The sequence below is a fragment of the Protopterus annectens genome, chromosome 9.part0, assembly GCF_019279795.1.
Source record: "Protopterus annectens isolate FY-2018-M chromosome 9.part0, PAN1.0, whole genome shotgun sequence".
Classification (NCBI taxonomy): Eukaryota; Metazoa; Chordata; order Ceratodontiformes; family Protopteridae; genus Protopterus; species Protopterus annectens.
In genome coordinates, this window is record NC_056743.1 from 1,907,521,884 (window position 1) to 1,907,548,093 (window position 26,210).

A 26,210-nucleotide genomic window follows, 5' to 3' on the forward strand; every position below is an offset into this window, starting at 1 on the left:
TGTACATTATCAGTGCATGTGTGGGTGTAGGATTACATAGACAAGGTACAGATTAATGTAGAATTACACCCAGAGCATACAGAAAGATACAAGATTATATTCACAGGCTACACAGTGAAATGGAGTTAAACCTACAGGGTAGAGGTGGCAGTAGAAGTAAACCCAGAGGGTACAGACGGATGAAGGATTATACTCACAGGGTACACAGTGAAATGGAGTTAAACCTACAGGGCAAAGGTGGCAGTAGAATTACACCCACTGGCTACAGAAGGATACAGGATTACACCCCCAGGGAAGAGACAGGTGGAGGATTATAACTAACAAACTTAATAAGAAAACGGTACTAGAACAAAATACAAAAAGGCATATGGATCACAAATACCTTTATTTATTAAGTTGTTTAACTCTCTAGCACCACAACAGAAGCCTTCGGAGGACATAAATGCAGGTTATACATATAATGTACAAGTAGATTATATACACATAGTAACTGCTCAAACAGAATTGCACCCACTGGGTACAGATGGCTGTAGGACTACACATATAGGGAATGGAGAAATGTAGGATTATACCTACAGAGAACATGTGGATGTAGGATTACACCCACAGGGTAGAAGTGGCTGGGGATTACACCTACAGAGTGCATGTAAATGTGGATTGCCCACACAAACTGCAGAAAGCTGTAGAGTTACATCATAGGCTACGAGTAGATGTGGGACTACACCCAGAATGTACAGGTGAATGTGTAGTAGCATTGACATGGCTGTAGGATTATGCTGGCAGGGAACAGACAAATATAGGATTATACCCACATGGTACACATGGATGTGGGAATACGTACACAAAGTAAATGGATGTAGAATTACATAATAGTGTACAAGTAGATGTGGTATTACACCCAGAAGGTACAGATAGATGCTGAATTATCCCCATAAGGTACAGACAGAATCAAAATCAGGGCCAACTCACAGTTGTGTAATTTCAGATTTATTTCACATAAACAGTAGCCACAAGTATTACAACTTGTGGCACAGAAATGCACACAAGTTGTGCAAAGCCATATTGTTAACTGAGCAGATCACTAGAGGGTAAAGTTACTTTCATCCACAAATAGACCCACAAACTACATATAGCTGTAGGATTACATCACACTGTGCAGATGGATAGAGGATTAAACCCACAGGACACATGTGGATGTAAAATTGCATCATACAGTGCAGATGTGTATAGGATTACACCCACAGGGTACACGTGGATGTATGACTATATCACACAGTGTATATGGATGCAAGATTAGATCTGCAGGGTATACACAGAGCACTGTACTCATACTGGGAAGACAGGAGGTGTTATTATACCTACCATGTATAGAATATGCTCACACGGTACAACTGAAAGCATGATTGCATGCAATGGTACAGATGGGAAGAAAATTACATCCAAGGAGTACACGAGTGTAGGATTACACCTACACGTTGAAGACAGATGCAAGATTATACCTACAGGATATATGATACAGAGTCATGTGAACTACACATAAAATGTCTTACTGGTAGCTGCTAAGAAACTTCTAGAAATATAAGTTACAGTTTATCACTGATCCATCTGCAGAGCAACAGACATTGTAATGTGCATTGCATGACTTTCTCAACAGCATAAATAACTGACAATAAACAAAAATACACTAAAATGCATTGCCACTCACTTGTCAAAAATATAAACAGATGATCTGAGAAGATGGTTAGAAGTTTACAGACTGAGTTTTACTGGAAATGTGTAGACTAGTATAATCAGATAAAATGTAAACTATACAGCAATTGACTAAGGTCACATGAAAGCAATTGGAATTTTAAATATTAAAAAATAAAAAGAATCTTCACCAGAACAGGTTTGCTGTAATACCGTTGATAATTACAATTTATTTCACATTGAATATAACTGCAGTTTGCTGTAAGTCATTAAAAGGGATTATAAAAGCACTGGGTTGAATAAAGTTCATGGGGATCTCTGAAGAGCCAGTAATTGAGCCATAAATCACGCTCACTTTAGGTATAAGGCAAGCTATGATCCCTCAGTCTTCTCGCATGTCATAGGGTTGCTCCAGCCATCATTGTGATTGTCTGAATGTCACACCATACTTTTTATATGGCCTAGTGTCAGGGTATCTTGGGATGGTAATTCTGTGTATTATAGACGCTAGATTCGGGATCACAGAAAAGTTAGTTACAGTTTATTTGCAGTTCTTTCAAGGTTCACAACTCTGTCTGCAGCTCAGGCTCCAATTTTTTCGACAGCACAGTGAGAACCTGATCAAATTTCTTGTATCGTTGCTCCTGATCTGCCTCTGCACCTCTGCTCCCCCAGAACAACCTCAGTGCAAACTCAGACCTGAACACTTCAAGCAGCTCATGGCTGGGCTGGAAGTCTACAAGAGAAAGAGAAAACAGTGATACACAACTCTGAGTATAGTCTACGCAGTGGCAATTTTAGTTTACCTTAAGCATTGGACAATTTTCAAACCATAGGTCCCTGTCACCCTGCCCACACACACACACACACATGCATGCATGTGCAATACACGCATGCACACACACAAAGACAGACAGTTATTTCTTGTATTAATTAATTATTTGGACCATGCATAAATGCTCATGTTCTTTTGAATTCACCTTCCCGACTTCAGATCATTTGGACTACTTTCATTATAATTCACCAATGTCTGTAGTCATCAATTGCAGCCACTTGACTGTGTACACCACAAATGTCTTGCTATGGTAAAGAAATAGTTATCAGACTGCTTTACATAAATGCAGACAAGTCCTGCAAAGTCAGACTAATGAGTATTTAAGATGATCATGACAACCATGGTTAGCAATTCTCATCCACAGACATACCTTGTATATTGCAATTATAGCCCCATTATTGACAGTGTGCACCTCAGATGTGGGATTGTGGTATAAATACATAAGTAATTAAGGACATAATAATGCATTTCACACCTGTTTCACACAACACACTATTCTAATTTACTTCACCAAAGTGTACACTAGTCCTGCAAAGCTAGTCTATTTAAACTGAAAAAACAAGAAGTTATTTTCAACAACATATAATCCCCAATTCCCATCTACCAGTTATAGCTACTTTTCTGTCTACACCTCATATCATTGTGATTTAAAATACTTCTCAACCTCTTAGCATAAAAATCAGGAACAAAGCCAAAGAAGAATAAGGAGCAAATGCACAGAATCAGAGTTAGATGCTAAATACTACTATCATATACTTATAAACATGTAAGAATAACAGTTGTTGCACTGACATGCATTTTCTGAAAGATATGACGTTTGAAACTCAAATGTCTGTCATTATTTAGTGATTGCAGTCCTCACTGATTGCCAGAAAACCAAAAGTTTTATGAGGAACAGACTAAAATTAGAAAGCAAAATCTGGGCATTCTGCAAAATCAAGGACAGCTCTGTAATTTCAGCTTTTGTTTCACATAAACAGTAGTCATAATGTCTTTCAAACAAATATACAGTAGTTGTGCAACGTCAGACTGTTAACGGAGCAAAAGACAGAAGATAAAGTTACTTTCATCCACAAAATGCCCCACTCCCACCACCAGTTATAGCAGCTTTTTTTCCAAGTGTAATTCATCTGACAGTAATTAAAACAAAACCACTAAATGCTCGAAAGTCAGGGATAAAGCCAAAAATAATGTATACTTAAAAAGTTGCTAGAACAATGTGGTTTCATTGGCAAGCATTTTCTGAAGGGTTTGAAGTTTAAGAACTCAAATACCTGTTATTATTTAATGACTGCAATCCTCAATGATTTTCCAGAAAACCACACATTTTTATGAGACCCATATCAAAAATATGAGGCAAACCAGGGACATTCAGTGAAACTGGGGACAGTTTCAGCTTTGTTTCTCACACACAGCTAGATCATAAATATTCCAACTTATTTCATGCAAATGTGCATCAGTTTTGAAAAGGCAGACTTTAAAAGGACAAACAGTTGAATAAAGGCAATACTATGAGAAAAACTAGTAAAAGGAATTCTAACAGCTGCAGACAGAACTCTTAAATGTACGAAAGTTTATTTTATAACAACACGCTTTTCGTCACTCTACACAGGGTAACCATCAGAAATCAAAAATCAGGGACAGTTTGAATTTTCTTTCACAGTCACTAGATAATACAATATTCCAATTTATTTCACACAAATGCAAGTCTGAGTGAATGACAGTTTGCTTTCATCTGAAGCCACACAACCGTCTAATTTCATGGGTGCAATTCTCAATGCCATATTGGTTTGCCTGTCAAGATATTAAAAAAGTTACTGACCACCTCATGGTACCATGACCCACTGTTGCACTTTCAAACCAGGAGTCCACCTCTCCACTGTACTATTCAATATTTGTGAGCTGTTAGCTGCTGTCCAGTAAATCTTGGAAAGATAATAAACAGAAAGCTGCAGTGCTTTACATAGGACTGGTGCAGGCCATGTAGTTTTACTAGATAAAGCACACTGCAGTGATCACCGCAATCAGCCCATGCAGAACACGCACAAATAGGAGTATACAAAGGTAGATATAGTGTCTATCTTTGAATGATTTGGGAATTTTTTTTTTATTTTTATTTTAAACTACAAATAAATGCATGTTTACATAAACTGTTATGTTTGGTACATAACCTTGCCAAAAAAGGCTGAGCAGTGCTGAATATAGCAAAACGTTTTAAAAATAAAAATTATCCTGTTAAGCTGACCATGGACCCTGCCTGCCATTGTAGGCCCAAGACAGCTGCCCAAGTCACCCCCATTGCAATCTGCCTCTGATTCTATCACTCAGTATAATACTTTTGTTGATAAATGGTAGATAATTGGAATGGTGATCAAAAAGGTAGATATTAGGGAAACAGGACAGAACTTTGTAAAGCTGGTCAGGTAGTAAAGGTATGAATGAGTCTAAGGGAATGGAGGAGCTTGGTGGTCTGGTCAGAGATGGCCAAAAATGTAAAAGAGGGCATATTATCCTGGTTGTAACATTTATGATTACTGCTGTTGCATGATGAGTTCCATAAAACCATTACTGTGAGTGAGAAGTACTGATGAGGGGAACATGTAGTATGCATTCCCTAATGGCAACCATGTACTACAATTCTTAAAGATATGCTAACAATATAAATGGTCTTATATTTATGAGGTAGTCACTGCTTACTAAAACATAGAACAGCTAACATGTCACAGATCAACTTGTTCATTAATAAAGAACCCCATTTATCCTTTATGTGCAGCTATCTGTCTTTACAGACATGAGAATCATGGGTAGAACTGCACAGACTGTTCATCTATCTAGCTAGTAAGACCAAGTCTTTTCCATATCTAGCCTGTAACCCCAATACAGGTTTTTGGTTTTGTTCCATCTCAGACCATCCACACTATGATGGCTTGCATTCTGTAATTGCTTTTTTTGTTCGAAATTACTCTGAATTCTCATACTGTTCTGATGCACCTTTGTATTATAGTGCAGCCTCAGGTTCAACAATTCCTATTGGTTTATCAACTTATACATTTGCATATGGCTAGCTGTAAGGTCCAAATGGGTCATCCAAGAACCTTTTTCAGTGGAGACCCAGGAAAAGAAGCTCCAAAACACACTCGTCGAGAGAAAAACTTACAAAGAGATTGTAGCAAACACTTTGTGAGCACAAACAATATTTGAAGTATAGTGATTACAGACTAAACATTGACTAGCTGTGTGTGAAAAGTAGCAGTTTTCAAGGAAGGAAAACTAGAAAAAAGGGATTGCAGTAAAGTAGGAAGTAGTTAAAGGAAGCCAGATGTAGAACAGTTAGTACTGGAGTATAAACGCTGAAAAAGATCAAGAGTTAAATGTTGACAGAGCTCAAAATTAGTAAAAATGTGTAAAAATCTAGAGGACTGAGTATTAAATCAGACGAGGAGGCTGTGCTGTTATTAAGTTAAGGTTCATGTCAACAGTTATGAAAAGAGCAAAATTCTAAAGCTACTGATGAAAGGAGATACTCTGTGGTTTGAGTGAAGAAAAAGTAGGAGTGGGGAACAACTGGTTATCCAGGAGAGGAAGAAAGGGGCAGATTTTAGAGTTAAGGGGATAAGTGTGGACATTTTTTGGGAAAATGCTACGAGTTTGAGGTTGTCTGAAGGCAGATGGCATCTAGTTAGAGAGTTTGGTCACATGCCATGAGTGCAAGGCTTCAGCTCGTGTGTTAAGGTATCTGTGGAGTTCTCATGTGGGACAGAACCACTTCATCAGTGAAATTAGTGAAGGACATTTGGATGGCTGGTGTAGAATACAGTGGGCTACCTTCAGCTGGGTATAATGAAGATAGCTGGGAAATTCTATCTGCTCATTTTTATGTAGAACAATGCAGTGGTGAGAATGGACGGACAATGTTGCTATTTTCTTGTGGAGTACTATGAAACGTAGTGTAGATCTGGGTAGTATAGAGTAGGCTTGGTAGCAGATAAGGATTAGCTGTAGCTTTTCAGGCTTGTTCTGAGAGAAATGTACAAGGCACCTAGATTTTGTTTACTTTTCTTAGTGATACTGGATATACATAGATCATATTTAAATTTCCTGTCCATGGTAACTCAAAGTTTAGTATTTGGGACAATATCCAGGATAATAATATTGTTGGAAGAGGTAATGGAAAAATAGTTTGTGTGACAGGACCAGATCTAGGAAGGAACAGCACATTTATCTACTTTATCACTGAGCATTAGGTTATGCTGTTGTAGCCAAAGTTTGACAGATGAGTATAAGTCCTAGATCTTGGCTTGCAGCTCATTAATGGATAGGGAAAAGCAAACAATAGTGGAGTTAGCTGCACTGAATAAGTGAGGCAGGGTCAGACATGGTATACAGATCATTGGTAACTATATTATACGACAATGGGTACAATAGTGGAGTTAGCTGCACTGAATAAGTGGGGCAGGGTCAGACATGGTATACAGATCATTGGTACCTAGATTATACGGCAATGGGTACAATAGTGGAGTTAGCTGCACAGAATAAGTGAGGCAGGGTCAGACATGGTACACAGATCATTGGTAACTATATTATACAGCAATGGGTACAATAGTGGAGTTAGCTGCACTGAATAAGTGAGGCAGGGTCAGACATGGTATACAGATCATTGGTACCTAGATTATATGGCAATGGGTACAATAGTGGAGTTAGCTGCACTGAATAAGTGAGGCAGGGTCAGACATGGTATACAGATCATTGGTAACTATATTATACAGCAATGGCTACAATAGTGGAGTTAGCTGCACTGAATAAGTGAGGCAGGGTCAGACATGGTATACAGATCATTGGTACCTAGATTATATGGCAATGGGTACAATAGTGGAGTTAGCTGCACTGAATAAGTGAGGCAGGGTCAGACATGGTATACAGATCATTGGTAACTATATTATACAGCAATGGGTACAATAGTGGAGTTAGCTGCACTGAATAAGTGGGGCAGGGTCAGACATGGTATACAGATCATTGGTAACTATATTATATGGCAATGGGTACAATAGTGGAGTTAGCTGCACTGAATAAGTGGGGCAGGGTCAGACATGGTATACAGATCATTGGTAACTATATTATATGGCAATGGGTACAATAGTGGAGTTAGCTGCAATGAATAAGTGGGGCAGGGTCAGACATGGTATACAGATCATTGGTAACTATATTATACAGCAATGGGTACAATAGTGGAGTTAGCTGCACTGAATAAGTGAGGCAGGGTCAGACATGGTATACAGATCATTGGTACCTAGATTATATGGAAATGGGTACAATAGTGGAGTTAGCTGCACTGAATAAGTGAGGCAGGGTCAGACATGGTATACAGATCATTGGTAACTATATTATACAGCAATGGGTACAATAGTGGAGTTAGCTGCACTGAATAAGTGAGGCAGGGTCAGACATGGTAAACAGATCATTGGTACCTAGATTATATGGCAATGGGTACAATAGTGGAGTTAGCTGCACTGAATAAGTGAGGCAGGGTCAGACATGGTATACAGATCATTGGTAACTATATTATACAGCAATGGGTACAATAGTGGAGTTAGCTGCACTGAATAAGTGGGGCAGGGTCAGACATGGTATACAGATCATTGGTAACTATATTATACAGCAATGGGTACAATAGTGGAGTTAGCTGCACTGAATAAGTGGGGCAGGGTCAGACATGGTATACAGATCATTGGTAACTATATTATACGGCAATGGGTACAATAGTGGAGTTAGCTGCAATGAATAAGTGGGGCAGGGTCAGACATGGTATACAGATCATTGGTAACTATATTATACAGCAATGGGTACAATAGTGGAGTTAGCTGCACTGAATAAGTGAGGCAGGGTCAGACATGGTATACAGATCACTGGTAACTATATTATACAGCAATGGGTACAATAGTGGAGTTAGCTGCACTGAATAAGTGAGGCAGGGTCAGACATGGTATACAGATCACTGGTAACTATATTATATGGCAATGGGTACAATAGTGGAGTTAGCTGCACTGAATAAGTGAGGCAGGGTCAGACATGGTATACAGATCACTGGTAACTATATTATATGGCAATGGGTACAATAGTGGAGTTAGCTGCACTGAATAAGTGAGGCAGGGTCAGACATGGTATACAGATCATTGGTAACTATATTATACGGCAATGGGTAGAATAGTGGAGTTAGCTGCACTGAATAAGTGAGGCAGGGTCAGACATGGTATACAGATCATTGGTACCTATATTATACAGCAATGGGTACAATAGTGGAGTTAGCTGCACTGAATAAGTGAGGCAGGGTCAGACATGGTATACAGATCATTGGTAACTATATTATATGGCAATGGGTACAATAGTGGAGTTAGCTGCACTGAATAAGTGAGGCAGGGTCAGACATGGTATACAGATCATTGGTAACTATATTATATGGCAATGGGTACAATAGTGGAGTTAGCTGCACTGAATAAGTGAGGCAGGGTCAGACATGGTATACAGATCATTGGTACCTATATTATATGGCAATGGGTACAATAGTGGAGTTAGCTGCACTGAATAAGTGAGGCAGGGTCAGACATGGGATACAGATCATTGGTAACTATATTATATGGCAATGGGTACAATAGTGGAGTTAGCTGCACTGAATAAGTGAGGCAGGGTCAGACATGGTATACAGATCATTGGTACCTATATTATACGGCAATGGGTACAATAGTGGAGTTAGCTGCACTGAATAAGTGAGGCAGGGTCAGACATGGTATACAGATCATTGGTACCTATATTATATGGCAATGGGTACAATAGTGGAGTTAGCTGCACTGAATAAGTGAGGCAGGGTCAGACATGGTATACAGATCATTGGTAACTATATTATACAGCAATGGGTACAATAGTGGAGTTAGCTGCACTGAATAAGTGGGGCAGGGTCAGACATGGTATACAGATCATTGGTAACTATATTATACGGCAATGGGTACAATAGTGGAGTTAGCTGCACTGAATAAGTGGGGCAGGGTCAGACATGGTATACAGATCATTGGTAACTATATTATACAGCAATGGGTACAATAGTGGAGTTAGCTGCACTGAATAAGTGGGGCAGGGTCAGACATGGTATACAGATCATTGGTAACTATATTATATGGCAATGGGTGCAATATAGTGAGTTTGCACTGCTGAATAAGTGGGGCAAGGTCACATGTGGAACAGATCATTAACTATATTATATATTGCAATGGGTACAATTAGTGAGTTATCTGCACTGAATAAGTGGGGCAGGGTCAGACATGGTATACAGATCATTGGTAACTATATTATATGGCAATGGGTACAATAGTGGAGTTAGCTGCACTGAATAAGTGGGGCAGGGTCAGACATGGTATACAGATCATTGGTAACTATATTATATGGCAATGGGTACAATAGTGGAGTTAGCTGCACTGAATAAGTGAGGCAGGGTCAGACATGGTATACAGATCATTGGTAACTATATTATATGGCAATGGGTACAATAGTGGAGTTAGCTGCACTGAATAAGTGAGGCAGGGTCAGACATGGTATACAGATCATTGGTAACTATATTATATGGCAATGGGTACAATAGTGGAGTTAGCTGCACTGAATAAGTGAGGCAGGGTCAGACATGGTATACAGATCATTGGTAACTATATTATATGGCAATGGGTACAATAGTGGAGTTAGCTGCACTGAATAAGTGAGGCAGGGTCAGACATGGTATACAGATCATTGGTAACTATATTATACGGCAATGGGTACAATAGTGGAGTTAGCTGCACTGAATAAGTGAGGCAGGGTCAGACATGGTATACAGATCATTGGTAACTATATTATACAGCAATGGGTACAATAGTGGAGTTAGCTGCACTGAATAAGTGGGGCAGGGTCAGACATGGTATACAGATCATTGGTAACTATATTATATGGCAATGGGTACAATAGTGGAGTTAGCTGCACTGAATAAGTGAGGCAGGGTCAGACATGGTATACAGATCATTGGTAACTATATTATATGGCAATGGGTACAATAGTGGAGTTAGCTGCACTGAATAAGTGGGGCAGGGTCAGACATGGTATACAGATCATTGGTAACTATATTATACGGCAATGGGTACAATAGTGGAGTTAGCTGCACTGAATAAGTGGGGCAGGGTCAGACATGGTATACAGATCATTGGTAACTATATTATACGGCAATGGGTACAATAGTGGAGTTAGCTGCACTGAATAAGTGAGGCAGGGTCAGACATGGTATACAGATCATTGGTAACTATATTATATGGCAATGGGTACAATAGTGGAGTTAGCTGCACTGAATAAGTGAGGCAGGGTCAGACATGGTATACAGATCATTGGTAACTATATTATATGGCAATGGGTACAATAGTGGAGTTAGCTGCACTGAATAAGTGAGGCAGGGTCAGACATGGTATACAGATCATTGGTAACTATATTATATGGCAATGGGTACAATAGTGGAGTTAGCTGCACTGAATAAGTGGGGCAGGGTCAGACATGGTATACAGATCATTGGTAACTATATTATATGGCAATGGGTACAATAGTGGAGTTAGCTGCACTGAATAAGTGAGGCAGGGTCAGACATGGTATACAGATCATTGGTAACTATATTATACAGCAATGGGTACAATAGTGGAGTTAGCTGCACTGAATAAGTGAGGCAGGGTCAGACATGGTATACAGATCATTGGTAACTATATTATACAGCAATGGGTACAATAGTGGAGTTAGCTGCACTGAATAAGTGAGGCAGGGTCAGACATGGTATACAGATCATTGGTAACTATATTATACAGCAATGGGTACAATAGTGGAGTTAGCTGCACTGAATAAGTGAGGCAGGGTCAGACATGGTATACAGATCATTGGTAACTATATTATATGGCAATGGGTACAATAGTGGAGTTAGCTGCACTGAATAAGTGGGGCAGGGTCAGACATGGTATACAGATCATTGGTAACTATATTATATGGCAATGGGTACAATAGTGGAGTTAGCTGCACTGAATAAGTGGGGCAGGGTCAGACATGGTATACAGATCATTGGTAACTATATTATACAGCAATGGGTACAATAGTGGAGTTAGCTGCACTGAATAAGTGGGGCAGGGTCAGACATGGTATACAGATCATTGGTAACTATATTATATGGCAATGGGTACAATAGTGGAGTTAGCTGCACTGAATAAGTGGGGCAGGGTCAGACATGGTATACAGATCATTGGTAACTATATTATACGGCAATGGGTACAATAGTGGAGTTAGCTGCACTGAATAAGTGGGGCAGGGTCAGACATGGTATACAGATCATTGGTAACTATATTATATGGCAATGGGTACAATAGTGGAGTTAGCTGCACTGAATAAGTGGGGCAGGGTCAGACATGGTATACAGATCATTGGTAACTATATTATACGGCAATGGGTACAATAGTGGAGTTAGCTGCACTGAATAAGTGGGGCAGGGTCAGACATGGTATACAGATCATTGGTAACTATATTATACAGCAATGGGTACAATAGTGGAGTTAGCTGCACTGAATAAGTGAGGCAGGGTCAGACATGGTATACAGATCATTGGTAACTATATTATATGGCAATGGGTACAATAGTGGAGTTAGCTTTACTGAATAAGTGGGGCAGGGTCAGACATGGTATACAGATCATTGGTAACTATATTATACGGCAATGGGTACAATAGTGGAGTTAGCTGCACTGAATAAGTGGGGCAGGGTCAGACATGGTATACAGATCATTGGTAACTATATTATATGGCAATGGGTACAATAGTAAAGTTAGCTGCACTGAATAAGTGAGGCAGGGTCAGACATGGTATACAGATCATTGGTACCTATATTATATGGCAATGGGTACATAGTGGAGTTAGCTGCACTGAATAAGTGAGGCAGGGTCAGACATGGTATACAGATCATTGGTACCTATATTATACGGCAATGGGTACAATAGTGGAGTTAGCTGCGCTGAATAAGTGAGGCAAGGTCAGACATGGTATACAGATCATTGGTACCTATATTATACGGCAATGGGTACAATAGTGGAGTTAGCTGCACTGAATAAGTGGGGCAGGGTCAGACATGGTATACAGATCATTGGTACCTATATTATACGGCAATGGGTACAATGGTGGAGTTAGCTGCACTGAATAAGTGGGGCAGGGTCAGACATGGTATACAGATCATTGGTAACTATATTATACGGCAATGGGTACAATAGTGGAGTTAGCTGCACTCAATAAGTGAGGCAGGGTCAGACATGGTATACAGATCATTGGTAACTATATTATACAGCAATGGGTACAATAGTGGAGTTAGCTGCACTGAATAAGTGAGGCAGGGTCAGACATGGTATACAGATCATTGGTAACTATATTATACAGCAATGGGTACAATAGTGGAGTTAGCTGCACTGAATAAGTGGGGCAGGGTCAGACATGGTATACAGATCATTGGTAACTATATTATACGGCAATGGGTACAATAGTGGAGTTAGCTGCACTGAATAAGTGAGGCAGGGTCAGACATGGTATACAGATCATTGGTAACTATATTATATGGCAATGGGTACAATAGTGGAGTTAGCTGCACTGAATAAGTGGGGCAGGGTCAGACATGGTATACAGATCATTGGTAACTATATTATATGGCAATGGGTACAATAGTGGAGTTAGCTGCACTGAATAAGTGGGGCAGGGTCAGACATGGTATACAGATCATTGGTAACTATATTATACGGCAATGGGTACAATAGTGGAGTTAGCTGCACTGAATAAGTGGGGCAGGGTCAGACATGGTATACAGATCATTGGTAACTATATTATATGGCAATGGGTACAATAGTGGAGTTAGCTGCACTGAATAAGTGGGGCAGGGTCAGACATGGTATACAGATCATTGGTAACTATATTATACGGCAATGGGTACAATAGTGGAGTTAGCTGCACTGAATAAGTGGGGCAGGGTCAGACATGGTATACAGATCATTGGTAACTATATTATATGGCAATGGGTACAATAGTGGAGTTAGCTGCACTGAATAAGTGAGGCAGGGTCAGACATGGTATACAGATCATTGGTAACTATATTATATGGCAATGGGTACAATAGTGGAGTTAGCTGCACTGAATAAGTGGGGCAGGGTCAGACATGGTATACAGATCATTGGTAACTATATTATATGGCAATTGGTACAATAGTGGAGTTAGCTGCACTGAATAAGTGAGGCAGGGTCAGACATGGTATACAGATCATTGGTAACCTATATTATACGGCAATGGGTAGAATAGTGGAGTTAGCTGCACTCAATAAGTGAGGCAGGGTCAGACATGGTATACAGATCATTGGTAACTATATTATATGGCAATGGGTACAATAGTGGAGTTAGCTGTACTGAATAAGTGAGGCAGGGTCAGATATGGTATACAGATCATTGGTAACTATATTATACGGCAATGGGTACAATAGTGGAGCTAGCTGCACTGAATAAGTGAGGCAGGGTCAGACATGGTATACAGATCATTGGTAACTATATTATACAGCAATGGGTACAATAGTGGAGTTAGCTGCACTGAATAAGTGGGGCAGGGTCAGACATGGTATACAGATCATTGGTAACTATATTATACGGCAATGGGTACAATAGTGGAGTTAGCTGCACTGAATAAGTGAGGCAGGGTCAGACATGGTATACAGATCATTGGTAACTATATTATATGGCAATGGGTACAATAGTGGAGTTAGCTGCACTGAATAAGTGGGGCAGGGTCAGACATGGTATACAGATCATTGGTAACTATATTATACGGCAATGGGTACAATAGTGGAGTTAGCTGCACTGAATAAGTGAGGCAGGGTCAGACATGGTATACAGATCATTGGTAACTATATTATATGGCAATGGGTACAATAGTGGAGTTAGCTGCACTGAATAAGTGAGGCAGGGTCAGACATGGTATACAGATCATTGGTAACTATATTATGGCAATGGGTACAATAGTGGAGTTAGCTGCACTGAATAAGTGAGGCAGGGTCAGACATGGTATACAGATCATTGGTAACTATATTATACGGCAATGGGTACAATAGTGGAGTTAGCTGCACTGAATAAGTGAGGCAGGGTCAGACATGGTATACAGATCATTGGTAACTATATTATACGGCAATGGGTACAATAGTGGAGTTAGCTGCACTGAATAAGTGAGGCAGGGTCAGACATGGTATACAGATCATTGGTAACTATATTATACAGCAATGGGTACAATAGTGGAGTTAGCTGCACTGAATAAGTGAGGCAGGGTCAGACATGGTATACAGATCATTGGTAACTATATTATACAGCAATGGGTACAATAGTGGAGTTAGCTGCACTGAATAAGTGAGGCAGGGTCAGACATGGTATACAGATCATTGGTAACTATATTATATGGCAATGGGTACAATAGTGGAGTTAGCTGCACTGAATAAGTGAGGCAGGGTCAGACATGGTATACAGATCATTGGTAACTATATTATATGGCAATGGGTACAATAGTGGAGTTAGCTGCACTGAATAAGTGAGGCAGGGTCAGACATGGTATACAGATCATTGGTAACTATATTATATGGCAATGGGTACAATAGTGGAGTTAGCTGCACTGAATAAGTGAGGCAGGGTCAGACATGGTATACAGATCATTGGTAACTATATTATATGGCAATGGGTACAATAGTGGAGTTAGCTGCACTGAATAAGTGGGGCAGGGTCAGACATGGTATACAGATCATTGGTAACTATATTATACGGCAATGGGTACAATAGTGGAGTTAGCTGCACTGAATAAGTGAGGCAGGGTCAGACATGGTATACAGATCATTGGTAACTATATTATACAGCAATGGGTACAATAGTGGAGTTAGCTGCACTGAATAAGTGAGGCAGGGTCAGACATGGTATACAGATCATTGGTAACTATATTATACAGCAATGGGTACAATAGTGGAGTTAGCTGCACTGAATAAGTGAGGCAGGGTCAGACATGGTATACAGATCATTGGTAACTATATTATATGGCAATGGGTACAATAGTGGAGTTAGCTGCACTGAATAAGTGAGGCAGGGTCAGACATGGTATACAGATCATTGGTAACTATATTATATGGCAATGGGTACAATAGTGGAGTTAGCTGCACTGAATAAGTGAGGCAGGGTCAGACATGGTATACAGATCATTGGTAACTATATTATACAGCAATGGGTACAATAGTGGAGTTAGCTGCACTGAATAAGTGGGGCAGGGTCAGACATGGTATACAGATCATTGGTAACTATATTATACGGCAATGGGTACAATAGTGGAGTTAGCTGCACTGAATAAGTGAGGCAGGGTCAGACATGGTATACAGATCATTGGTAACTATATTATACAGCAATGGGTACAATAGTGGAGTTAGCTGCACTGAATAAGTGAGGCAGGGTCAGACATGGTATACAGATCATTGGTAACTATATTATACAGCAATGGGTACAATAGTGGAGTTAGCTGCACTGAATAAGTGAGGCAGGGTCAGACATGGTATACAGATCATTGGTAACTATATTATACGGCAATGGGTACAATAGTGGAGTTAGCTGCACTGAATAAGTGGAGGCAGGGTCAGACATGGTATACAGATCATTGGTAACTATATTATACGGCAATGGGTACAATAGTGGAGTTAGCTGCACTGAATAAGTGAGGCAGGGTCAGACATGGTATACAGATCATTGGTAACTATATTATACAGCAATGGGTACAATAGTGGAGTTAGCTGCACTGAATAAGTGAGGCAGGGTCAGACATGGTATACAGATCATTGGTAACTATATTATATGGCAATGGGTACAATAGTGGAGTTAGCTGCACTGAATAAGTGAGGCAGGGTCAGACATGGTATACAGATCATTGGTAACTATATTATATGGCAATGGGTACAATAGTGGAGTTAGCTGCACTGAATAAGTGAGGCAGGGTCAGACATGGTATACAGATCATTGGTAACTATATTATACAGCAATGGGTACAATAGTGGAGTTAGCTGCACTGAATAAGTGAGGCAGGGTCAGACATGGTATACAGATCATTGGTAACTATATTATACGGCAATGGGTACAATAGTGGAGTTAGCTGCACTGAATAAGTGAGGCAGGGTCAGACATGGTATACAGATCATTGGTAACTATATTATATGGCAATGGGTACAATAGTGGAGTTAGCTGCACTGAATAAGTGAGGCAGGGTCAGACATGGTATACAGATCATTGGTAACTATATTATACGGCAATGGGTACAATAGTGGAGTTAGCTGCACTGAATAAGTGGGGCAGGGTCAGACATGGTATACAGATCATTGGTAACTATATTATACGGCAATGGGTACAATAGTGGAGTTAGCTGCACTGAATAAGTGAGGCAGGGTCAGACATGGTATACAGATCATTGGTAACTATATTATACAGCAATGGGTACAATAGTGGAGTTAGCTGCACTGAATAAGTGAGGCAGGGTCAGACATGGTATACAGATCATTGGTAACTATATTATACGGCAATGGGTACAATAGTGGAGTTAGCTGCACTGAATAAGTGGGGCAGGGTCAGACATGGTATACAGATCATTGGTACCTATATTATACGGCAATGGGTACAATAGTGGAGTTAGCTGCACTGAATAAGTGGGGCAGGGTCAGACATGGTATACAGATCATTGGTAACTATATTATACAGCAATGGGTACAATAGTGGAGTTAGCTGCACTGAATAAGTGAGGCAGGGTCAGACATGGTATACAGATCATTGGTAACTATATTATACGGCAATGGGTACAATAGTGGAGTTAGCTGCACTGAATAAGTGAGGCAGGGTCAGACATGGTATACAGATCATTGGTAACTATATTATACGGCAATGGGTACAATAGTGGAGTTAGCTGCACTGAATAAGTGAGGCAGGGTCAGACATGGTATACAGATGATTGGTAACTATATTATACAGCAATGGGTACAATAGTGGAGTTAGCTGCACTGAATAAGTGAGGCAGGGTCAGACATGGTATACAGATCATTGGTAACTATATTATACGGCAATGGGTACAATAGTGGAGTTAGCTGCACTGAATAAGTGAGGCAGGGTCAGACATGGTATACAGATCATTGGTAACTATATTATATGGCAATGGGTACAATAGTGGAGTTAGCTGCACTGAATAAGTGAGGCAGGGTCAGACATGGTATACAGATCATTGGTACCTTCATTATACGGCAATGGGTGCAATAGTGGAGTTAGCTGCACTGAATAAGTGAGGCAGGGTCAGACATGGTATACAGATCATTGGTACCTATATTATACGGCAATGGGTACAATAGTGGAGTTAGCTGCACTGAATAAGTGAGGCAGGGTCAGACATGGTATACAGATCATTGGTACCTATATTATACGGCAATGAGTACAATAGTGGAGTTAGCTGCACTGAATAAGTGAGGCAGGGTCAGACATGGTATACAGATCATTGAAACAAGAGAACTAGAATGGCAACTGTTATTGGATGCCTTCTCCGTCCCCGGGTTGAATGAGGCTTGTAATATTTCTGCAATTTTGAAATATAGAAGTTACCTTAGGTAGTAAAAGTGTGAATTAGTTATTTAGTACCTTACTTTTTATGAGTAGTTTTTGTAATTAAATTAATAGTCCATTTATGCCTAACATGGAATTATCGGTTTTATATTGTAGGTTCTAATAAATAATCTTATTTTATTATCTGATCCTACAATTTATGAATGTACTGTATTGCTGCTGGAGTGTGCTCCTGATAGTTTCAATTTATTTTTATTCCTATTTTAATTTTACTTTTGGATTATTATATAATCATATAACAACACATAATAACAGTTCATGAATTGTTGTGTGGATATTGGTATGCATATATGTTTTCAACATATTTTTTTAAAAATAAATAATTAATTACTTTGTTTAATGTTGCCAAGGAAATGACATCACGTTGCTTGGCTTGAGGTTTTAAATTTGTGCCCACTTGGCGCTTTTTTTATGTCTGATGAAGCTTCTGCGTTAGCAGAGGCGAAAATGGTATCCTAATAAAGTACGTTCACGTTGATTTTTACATTTTGACTTTGTCAGGTGTTCCGTAACTCGTTTACGCCTTTTTGTTTTACCAGTTGTTCGTTTTTTTTGTGTTTATTTTACTAGTATGGCTACTGGCGTTGCAACGAGTCCTAGGACACAGATTTTATTCGGGTCTGGAAATGTTCCTTCTACGGACGACCCTATGAGCACCGAGGCGCTTTTGCTTTTACTAACTCAATGGCTCAATGGGTTAAACTCGCATCTGGATAAAATTGAATCTAACGAAGCGTTAATGTTACGGAACCTCAATCCAAGCCAACCGGCTTTTAACCACAATGTTCCTGCGAGCGGATATTCTGATGGTATTCAACCAGGTCAACCTCAGCGTTTAAATATAACGGCTGGCAGTCTTAATGTTGAACATCCACATCCTGCCGCAAGATGCGGTGGGGTAACAGGTTTGGAAGACCGGAATAATGGTGGTCAATTTTCTGACATTGCGCCTGGATTTCCAGGGCAGAACATGGCTTGCAATGGTGTGAGCAACAACTCTAACAGCAATCCTGGGCTTATCGGTGTGCCTATATTTTACGAATGGGTTGGGAACCTTGAGGCTCTCGATTTTGGCTCTTTTCTCCCATCGGGCCCTCCGGCTCCAGGTGTTGACACTACAGGTAACTTCATAGACAATATCACTGAGAATCTTAAAGCTTTGGACTTTAAAATGTTAAATATAAAGAAATTACAATTAGAGGTCTCTTACTTTAAACAATGTTTAAAAGAAAAAAATGTACCCAAGGGATTGATAAGCTCTTTTGTTCCGACCGGACTATTCCAAGACTCTGTTTATTGATGATCTTACAACTCTCTTCAATAAACAAGGATTGGAACTGTTAGATTTAATGGTGAAACATTATTCTAACTACATTGGGACCTTGTTGGCTGAAACTAGTGAGTTAGATGAGAAGATTAAGGCTGATATTAACTTTATGTAACGATATAAATACGACTACAATCATATTTTTCAGAGTATTGATGCTCTGTTAATTAAGCTTAAACTCAATAAAACAAAAAAACTTTCCAGAGATAGGCAAGCTTATACCAGCTGTCTTGCCTATCCTAATCTTCATAAGAATACCAACAGAAATAACAACTTGGCTGCTGCCCATAACAAAGGTGACAACGACAGAGATGTGACAATTATTGAAACTGCCCCGGATCGGGGTGACCATGTTTTTGATGATGGGGATGAAGGTTCTTCTACTCAGGAACCAAGGAGGAGTAGTAGAATTAAGGCTAACCATGATAATCACGCCAATCACCCTAATTATAGAGGCCAACACAAGCCTTTTTTAGGGCGCAAGAACTATCAGCAACAATACAACAAGAACAAGTACAAATAGAGCCCATTAAAGGGCATCTTGGTGTCAGTTCTTTTACCTCTCCAAAACCAATCATCTTGACCAACATTAAGGGAGACTTTAAAGTTTATAATTTTTCCAATATCAACATTGAAAGTGACTTGATTGAACTTTTGGCGTATGGCCTTTCCTTTGTCCCTGACCAGAAACTCCATCTGTCTAAGTTGTTGATAGACTTCAAATGTTTTGTCCGTAGATTAAATCTTAAGGTGTTGTTTAGTGGTGAAACAGCAAGCGAAGGACCTTTATTTAAGCTGTTGAGTGTTTTCAACCCTCCTTTGCATCCTATTTTGCACACCTTTGAGAATATTTGTGAATTAGACCTAAGACAATTTTTTGAATGTGTTAAATGGTTTGACAATCAGAGTAATATCTCGTCTGACCAAAGAATAGCCTTAAAAAACTTACATAGCCTTCCCATTAGGGTTATTAAACGTGAGAAGGGTGGGCTTTAGTCATTTTTGATAAAGAGGACTACACCGAAAGGATGTTAACTGTTCTGAACTCTCCCGCCTACGAAATTTCATCTTTGAATGAGATGACAGGGCAATATAACAGGATTAAAGGGTATTTTAGGGACTTGTTTATTGAAGGTAGGATTGACATTGACACTTTCAATTTCATTAATATTTCCTTCCCTAGGGTCCCAGTTATGTTTGGGATCCCTAAAATTCACAAAAACCTGTTTGATCCACCAATGCGTGCCTTAGTTGACGGGAGATGTTCCATTACCCACCCTTGTGCAAAAGTATTGGATTGTACTATCTCCAAATACCTTAGTTTAATACCCCAAATTTGTAAAGACTCTTGGTCTTTCTTGAATTCTATAAATGAAATTCCATTTGACCCATCTTTAAATTTTTTAACTATCGACGTGGTCGATCTTTACACCTCTATACCACATCAAGAGGCGGTCGAATGGGTTGAGTTAATGCTTTTAAGCTTAAAGGCTCCTAAGGATGAGATAGTGGTTGTTACACTCCTTCTGGACATCATTTTGTCTCCCAACTTTTTCATTTTCAATAATTGTCATTATCTGCAGAAAAGAGGTATTGCCATGGGCTCCCCTTGTGGGGGTAGCATGGCAAATTTGGTAGTTGCCTACTGGGAGAATACTTTTCTTCTAAATAACCCCAGGTTTAAAAACATCATCAAGTTCTACACACGTTTTTTAGATGATGTGTTTGTACTTATTCAGGGAGGTGAAGACGTTGTTGTAAATGTGATTAATTACATGAATGATTCTACCACATTTTTAAAATTTACTTATCACTTTTCGCTTAGCGAAATTGATTACCTTGATGTCAAATTGGTTAAAGATCTTCATAACAATCGATTCCTGTCTAGTATTTTTAGGAAGCCAACTTACTGTAATGCTTTTTTGCACTTTTCCAGTAACCATCCCTGGAAACAAAAGAGATCGATTGTTAAAGGGCAGTTGGTTAGAGTTGTACGAATGTGCAGCACAGCTGTGGCCTTTGAACATGAGTGTTCTATTTTGAAAGACATGTTTCTTAATAGGGGATATCCAATTGACTTAATAGACAGCTTAACTGAAGAAGTCTCCTTAAAAAGAGATAATGGGTTTTATCAACCCCTCCTCCAAAGTAGTAAACAGACCACTGTTGTTAGCACTGTGTCCTCACCTGGTTCTTCTTCCCCCTTAGAACCCCACTTTAATCAACATGAACTTGTTGGTTCTTTGTCCCTGCATCATTTGCCTAGCCGTGATTTTAAGACCAGTTTGATTATCACACATAGCAAACATGTTGTTGATATTTGTTCTATTGTTAAGAAGAACTGGCACTTTATTCAAAATAGAGCCTTTTTATTAAACATACTGGGTACACATCCCTCTTTTGTGTTTAAGAGGGGAAGTAACTTAAAAGAACTTTTACAGACAGCGGAACCTTTATATCCTTTATCAAGACAAACTGGGACATTTATTTGTGGGGCTTGCAATTGGTGTAGACTCTTGAAGGTTGGGGGCTCGTTTAACATCAGAGATAAGAAATACATCATAAAACACAAGATTAGTTGTAACATGAAATTAGTGGTTTACATTGCCCTTTGTGACTGTTGCCCAGCATTTTATGTTGGCAAGACGGACCGTAGATTACGGGACCGTATTTATCAACATAATTATGCTATAAAAAACAAAAAAGGCGATAATGCTCTTTCAAAACATATTCTAAACAATGCTGGGCACAGTTTTCACTTCATGGGCATTGATCTTGTCAAAGTGGGTATTAGGGGGGGTCCTCAGCCCCTTTTACTTGAAACAAGAGAACTAGAATGGCAACTGTTATTGGATGCCTTCTCCGTCCCCGGGTTGAATGAGGCTTGTAATATTTCTGCAATTTTGAAATATAGAAGTTACCTTAGGTAGTAAAAGTGTGACTTAGTTATTTAATACCTTACTTTTTATGAGTAGTTTTTGTAATTAAATTAATAGTCCATTTATGCCTAACAAGGAATTATCGGTTTTATATTGTAGGTTCTAATAAATAATCTTATTTTATTATCTGATCCTACAATTTATGAATGTACTGTATTGCTGTTGGAGTGTGCTCCTGATAGTTTCAATTTATTTTTATTCCTATTTTAATTTTACTTTTGGATTATTATATAATCATATAACAACACATAATAACAGTTCATGAATTGTTGTGTGGATATTGGTATGCATATATGTTTTCAACATATTTTTTTTAAAAAATAAATAATTAATTACTTTGTTTAATGTTGCCAAGGAAATGACATCACGTTGCTTGGCTTGAGGTTTTAAATTTATGCCCACTTGGCGCTTTTTTTATGTCTGATGAAGCTTCTGCGTTAGCAGAGGCGAAAACGGTATCCTAATAAAGTACGTTCACGTTGATTTTTACATTTTGACTTTGTCAGGTGTTCCTTAACTCGTTTACGCCTTTTCGTTTTACCAGTTGTTCGTTTTTTTTGTGTTAATTTTACTAGTTAGAGAGTTTGGTCACATGCCATGAGAGCAAGGCTTCAGCTCGTGTGTTAAGGTATCTGTGGAGTTCTCATGTGGGACAGAACCACTTCATCAGTGAAATTAGTGAAGGACATTTGGATGGCTGGTGTAGAATACAGTGGGCTACCTTCAGCTGGGTATAATGAAGATAGCTGGGAAATTCTATCTGCTCATTTTTATGTAGAACAATGCAGTGGTGAGAATGGACGGACAATGTTGCTATTTTCTTGTGGAGTACTATGAAACGTAGTGTAGATCTGGGTAGTATAGAGTAGGCTTGGTAGCAGATAAGGATTAGCTGTAGCTTTTCAGGCTTGTTCTGAGAGAAATGTACAAGGCACCTAGATTTTGTTTAATTTCTTAGTGATACTGGATATACATAGATCATATTTAAATTTCCTGTCCATGGTAACTCAAAGTTTAGTATTTGGGACAATATCCAGGATAATAATATTGTTGGAAGAGGTAATGGAAAAATAGTTTGTGTGACAGGACCAGATCTAGGAAGGAACAGCACATTTATCTACTTTATCACTGAGCATTAGGTTATGCTGTTGTAGCCAAAGTTTGACAGATGAGTATAAGTCCTAGATCTTGGCTTGCAGCTCATTAATGGATAGGGAAAAGCAAACAATAGTGGAGTTAGCTGCACTGAATAAGTGAGGCAGGGTCAGACATGGTATACAGATCATTGGTACCTAGATTATACGGCAATGGGTACAATAGTGGAGTTAGCTGCACTGAATAAGTGAGGCAGGGTCAGACATGGTATACAGATCATTGGTAACTATATTATACAGCAATGGGTACAATAGTGGAGTTAGCTGCACTGAATAAGTGAGGCAGGGTCAGACATGGTATACAGATCATTGGTAACTATATTATATGGCAATGGGTACAATAGTGGAGTTAGCTGCACTGAATAAGTGAGGCAGGGTCAGACATGGTATACAGATCATTGGTAACTATATTATACGGCAATGGGTACAATAGTGGAGTTAGCTGCACTGAATAAGTGAGGCAGGGTCAGACATGGTATACAGATCATTGGTAACTATATTATACAGCAATGGGTACAATAGTGGAGTTAGCTGCACTGAATAAGTGGGGCAGGGTCAGACATGGTATACAGATCATTGGTAACTATATTATATGGCAATGGGTACAATAGTGGAGTTAGCTGCACTGAATAAGTGAGGCAGGGTCAGACATGGTATACAGATCATTGGTAACTATATTATACAGCAATGGGTACAATAGTGGAGTTAGCTGCACTGAATAAGTGGGGCAGGGTCAGACATGGTATACAGATCATTGGTAACTATATTATACGGCAATGGGTACAATAGTGGAGTTAGCTGCACTGAATAAGTGGGGCAGGGTCAGACATGGTATGCAGATCATTGGTAACTATATTATACGGCAATGGGTACAATAGTGGAGTTAGCTGCACTGAATAAGTGAGGCAGGGTCAGACATGGTATACAGATCATTGGTAACTATATTATACAGCAATGGGTACAATAGTGGAGTTAGCTGCACTGAATAAGTGGGGCAGGGTCAGACATGGTATACAGATCATTGGTAACTATATTATATGGCAATGGGTACAATAGTGGAGTTAGCTGCACTGAATAAGTGGGGCAGGGTCAGACATGGTATACAGATCATTGGTAACTATATTATACAGCAATGGGTACAATAGTGGAGTTAGCTGCACTGAATAAGTGAGGCAGGGTCAGACATGGTATACAGATCATTGGTAACTATATTATACGGCAATGGGTACAATAGTGGAGTTAGCTGCACTGAATAAGTGAGGCAGGGTCAGACATGGTATACAGATCATTGGTACCTATATTATACGGCAATGGGTACAATAGTGGAGTTAGCTGCACTGAATAAGTGAGGCAGGGTCAGACATGGTATACAGATCATTGGTACCTATATTATACGGCAATGGGTACAATAGTGGAGTTAGCTGCACTGAATAAGTGAGGCAGGGTCAGACATGGTATACAGATCATTGGTACCTATATTATACGGCAATGAGTACAATAGTGGAGTTAGCTGCACTGAATAAGTGAGGCAGGGTCAGACATGGTATACAGATCATTGAAACAAGAGAACTAGAATGGCAACTGTTATTGGATGCCTTCTCCGTCCCCGGGTTGAATGAGGCTTGTAATATTTCTGCAATTTTGAAATGTAGAAGTTACCTTAGGTAGTAAAAGTGTGAATTAGTTATTTAGTACCTTACTTTTTATGAGTAGTTTTTGTAATTAAATTAATAGTCCATTTATGCCTAACATGGAATTATCGGTTTTATATTGTAGGTTCTAATAAATAATCTTATTTTATTATCTGATCCTACAACTTATGAATGTACTGTATTGCTGTTGGAGTGTGCTCCTGATAGTTTCAATTTATTTTTATTCCTATTTTAATTTTACTTTTGGATTATTATATAATCATATAACAACACATAATAACAGTTCATGAATTGTTGTGTGGATATTGGTATGCATATATGTTTTCAACATATTTTTTTAAAAATAAATAATTAATTACTTTGTTTAATGTTGCCAAGGAAATGACATCACGTTGCTTGGCTTGAGGTTTTAAATTTGTGCCCACTTGGCGCTTTTTTTATGTCTGATGAAGCTTCTGCGTTCGCAGAGGCGAAAATGGTATCCTAATAAAGTACGTTCACGTTGATTTTTACATTTTGACTTTGTCAGGTGTTCCGTAACTCGTTTACGCCTTTTCGTTTTACCAGTTGTTCATTTTTTTTGTGTTTATTTTACTAGTATGGCTACTGGCGTTGCAACGAGTCCTAGGACACTGATTTTATTCGGGTCTGGAAATGTTCCTTCTATGGATGACCCTATGAGCACCGAGGCGCTTTTGCTTTTACTAACTCAACGGCTCAATGGGTTAAACTCGCGTCTGGATAAAATTGAATCTAACGAAGCGTTAATGTTACGGAACCTCAATCCAAGCCAACCGGCTTTTAACCACAATGTTCCTGCGAGCGGATATTCTGATGGTATTCAACCAGGTCAACCTCAGCGTTTAAATATAACGGCTGGCAGTCTTA

At 39.2% G+C, this 26,210-nt stretch overlaps 1 protein-coding gene across 3 annotated transcripts in view; it reads right to left on the minus strand.

The window, feature by feature from the left end:
* Positions 1–366: 366 nt before the first annotated feature.
* Positions 367–26,210, minus strand: part of LOC122812315 (breast cancer anti-estrogen resistance protein 3 homolog) — a 697,444-nt gene continuing 671,600 nt past the window's right edge. For all 3 annotated transcript variants that reach the window (XM_044084719.1, XM_044084717.1, XM_044084716.1), the window contains exon 10: positions 367–2,425. In XM_044084719.1, coding sequence (XP_043940654.1) covers positions 2,253–2,425 — 173 coding nt within the window. In that variant the 3' untranslated portion in view covers positions 367–2,252. The remainder of the gene's footprint in view (positions 2,426–26,210) is intronic.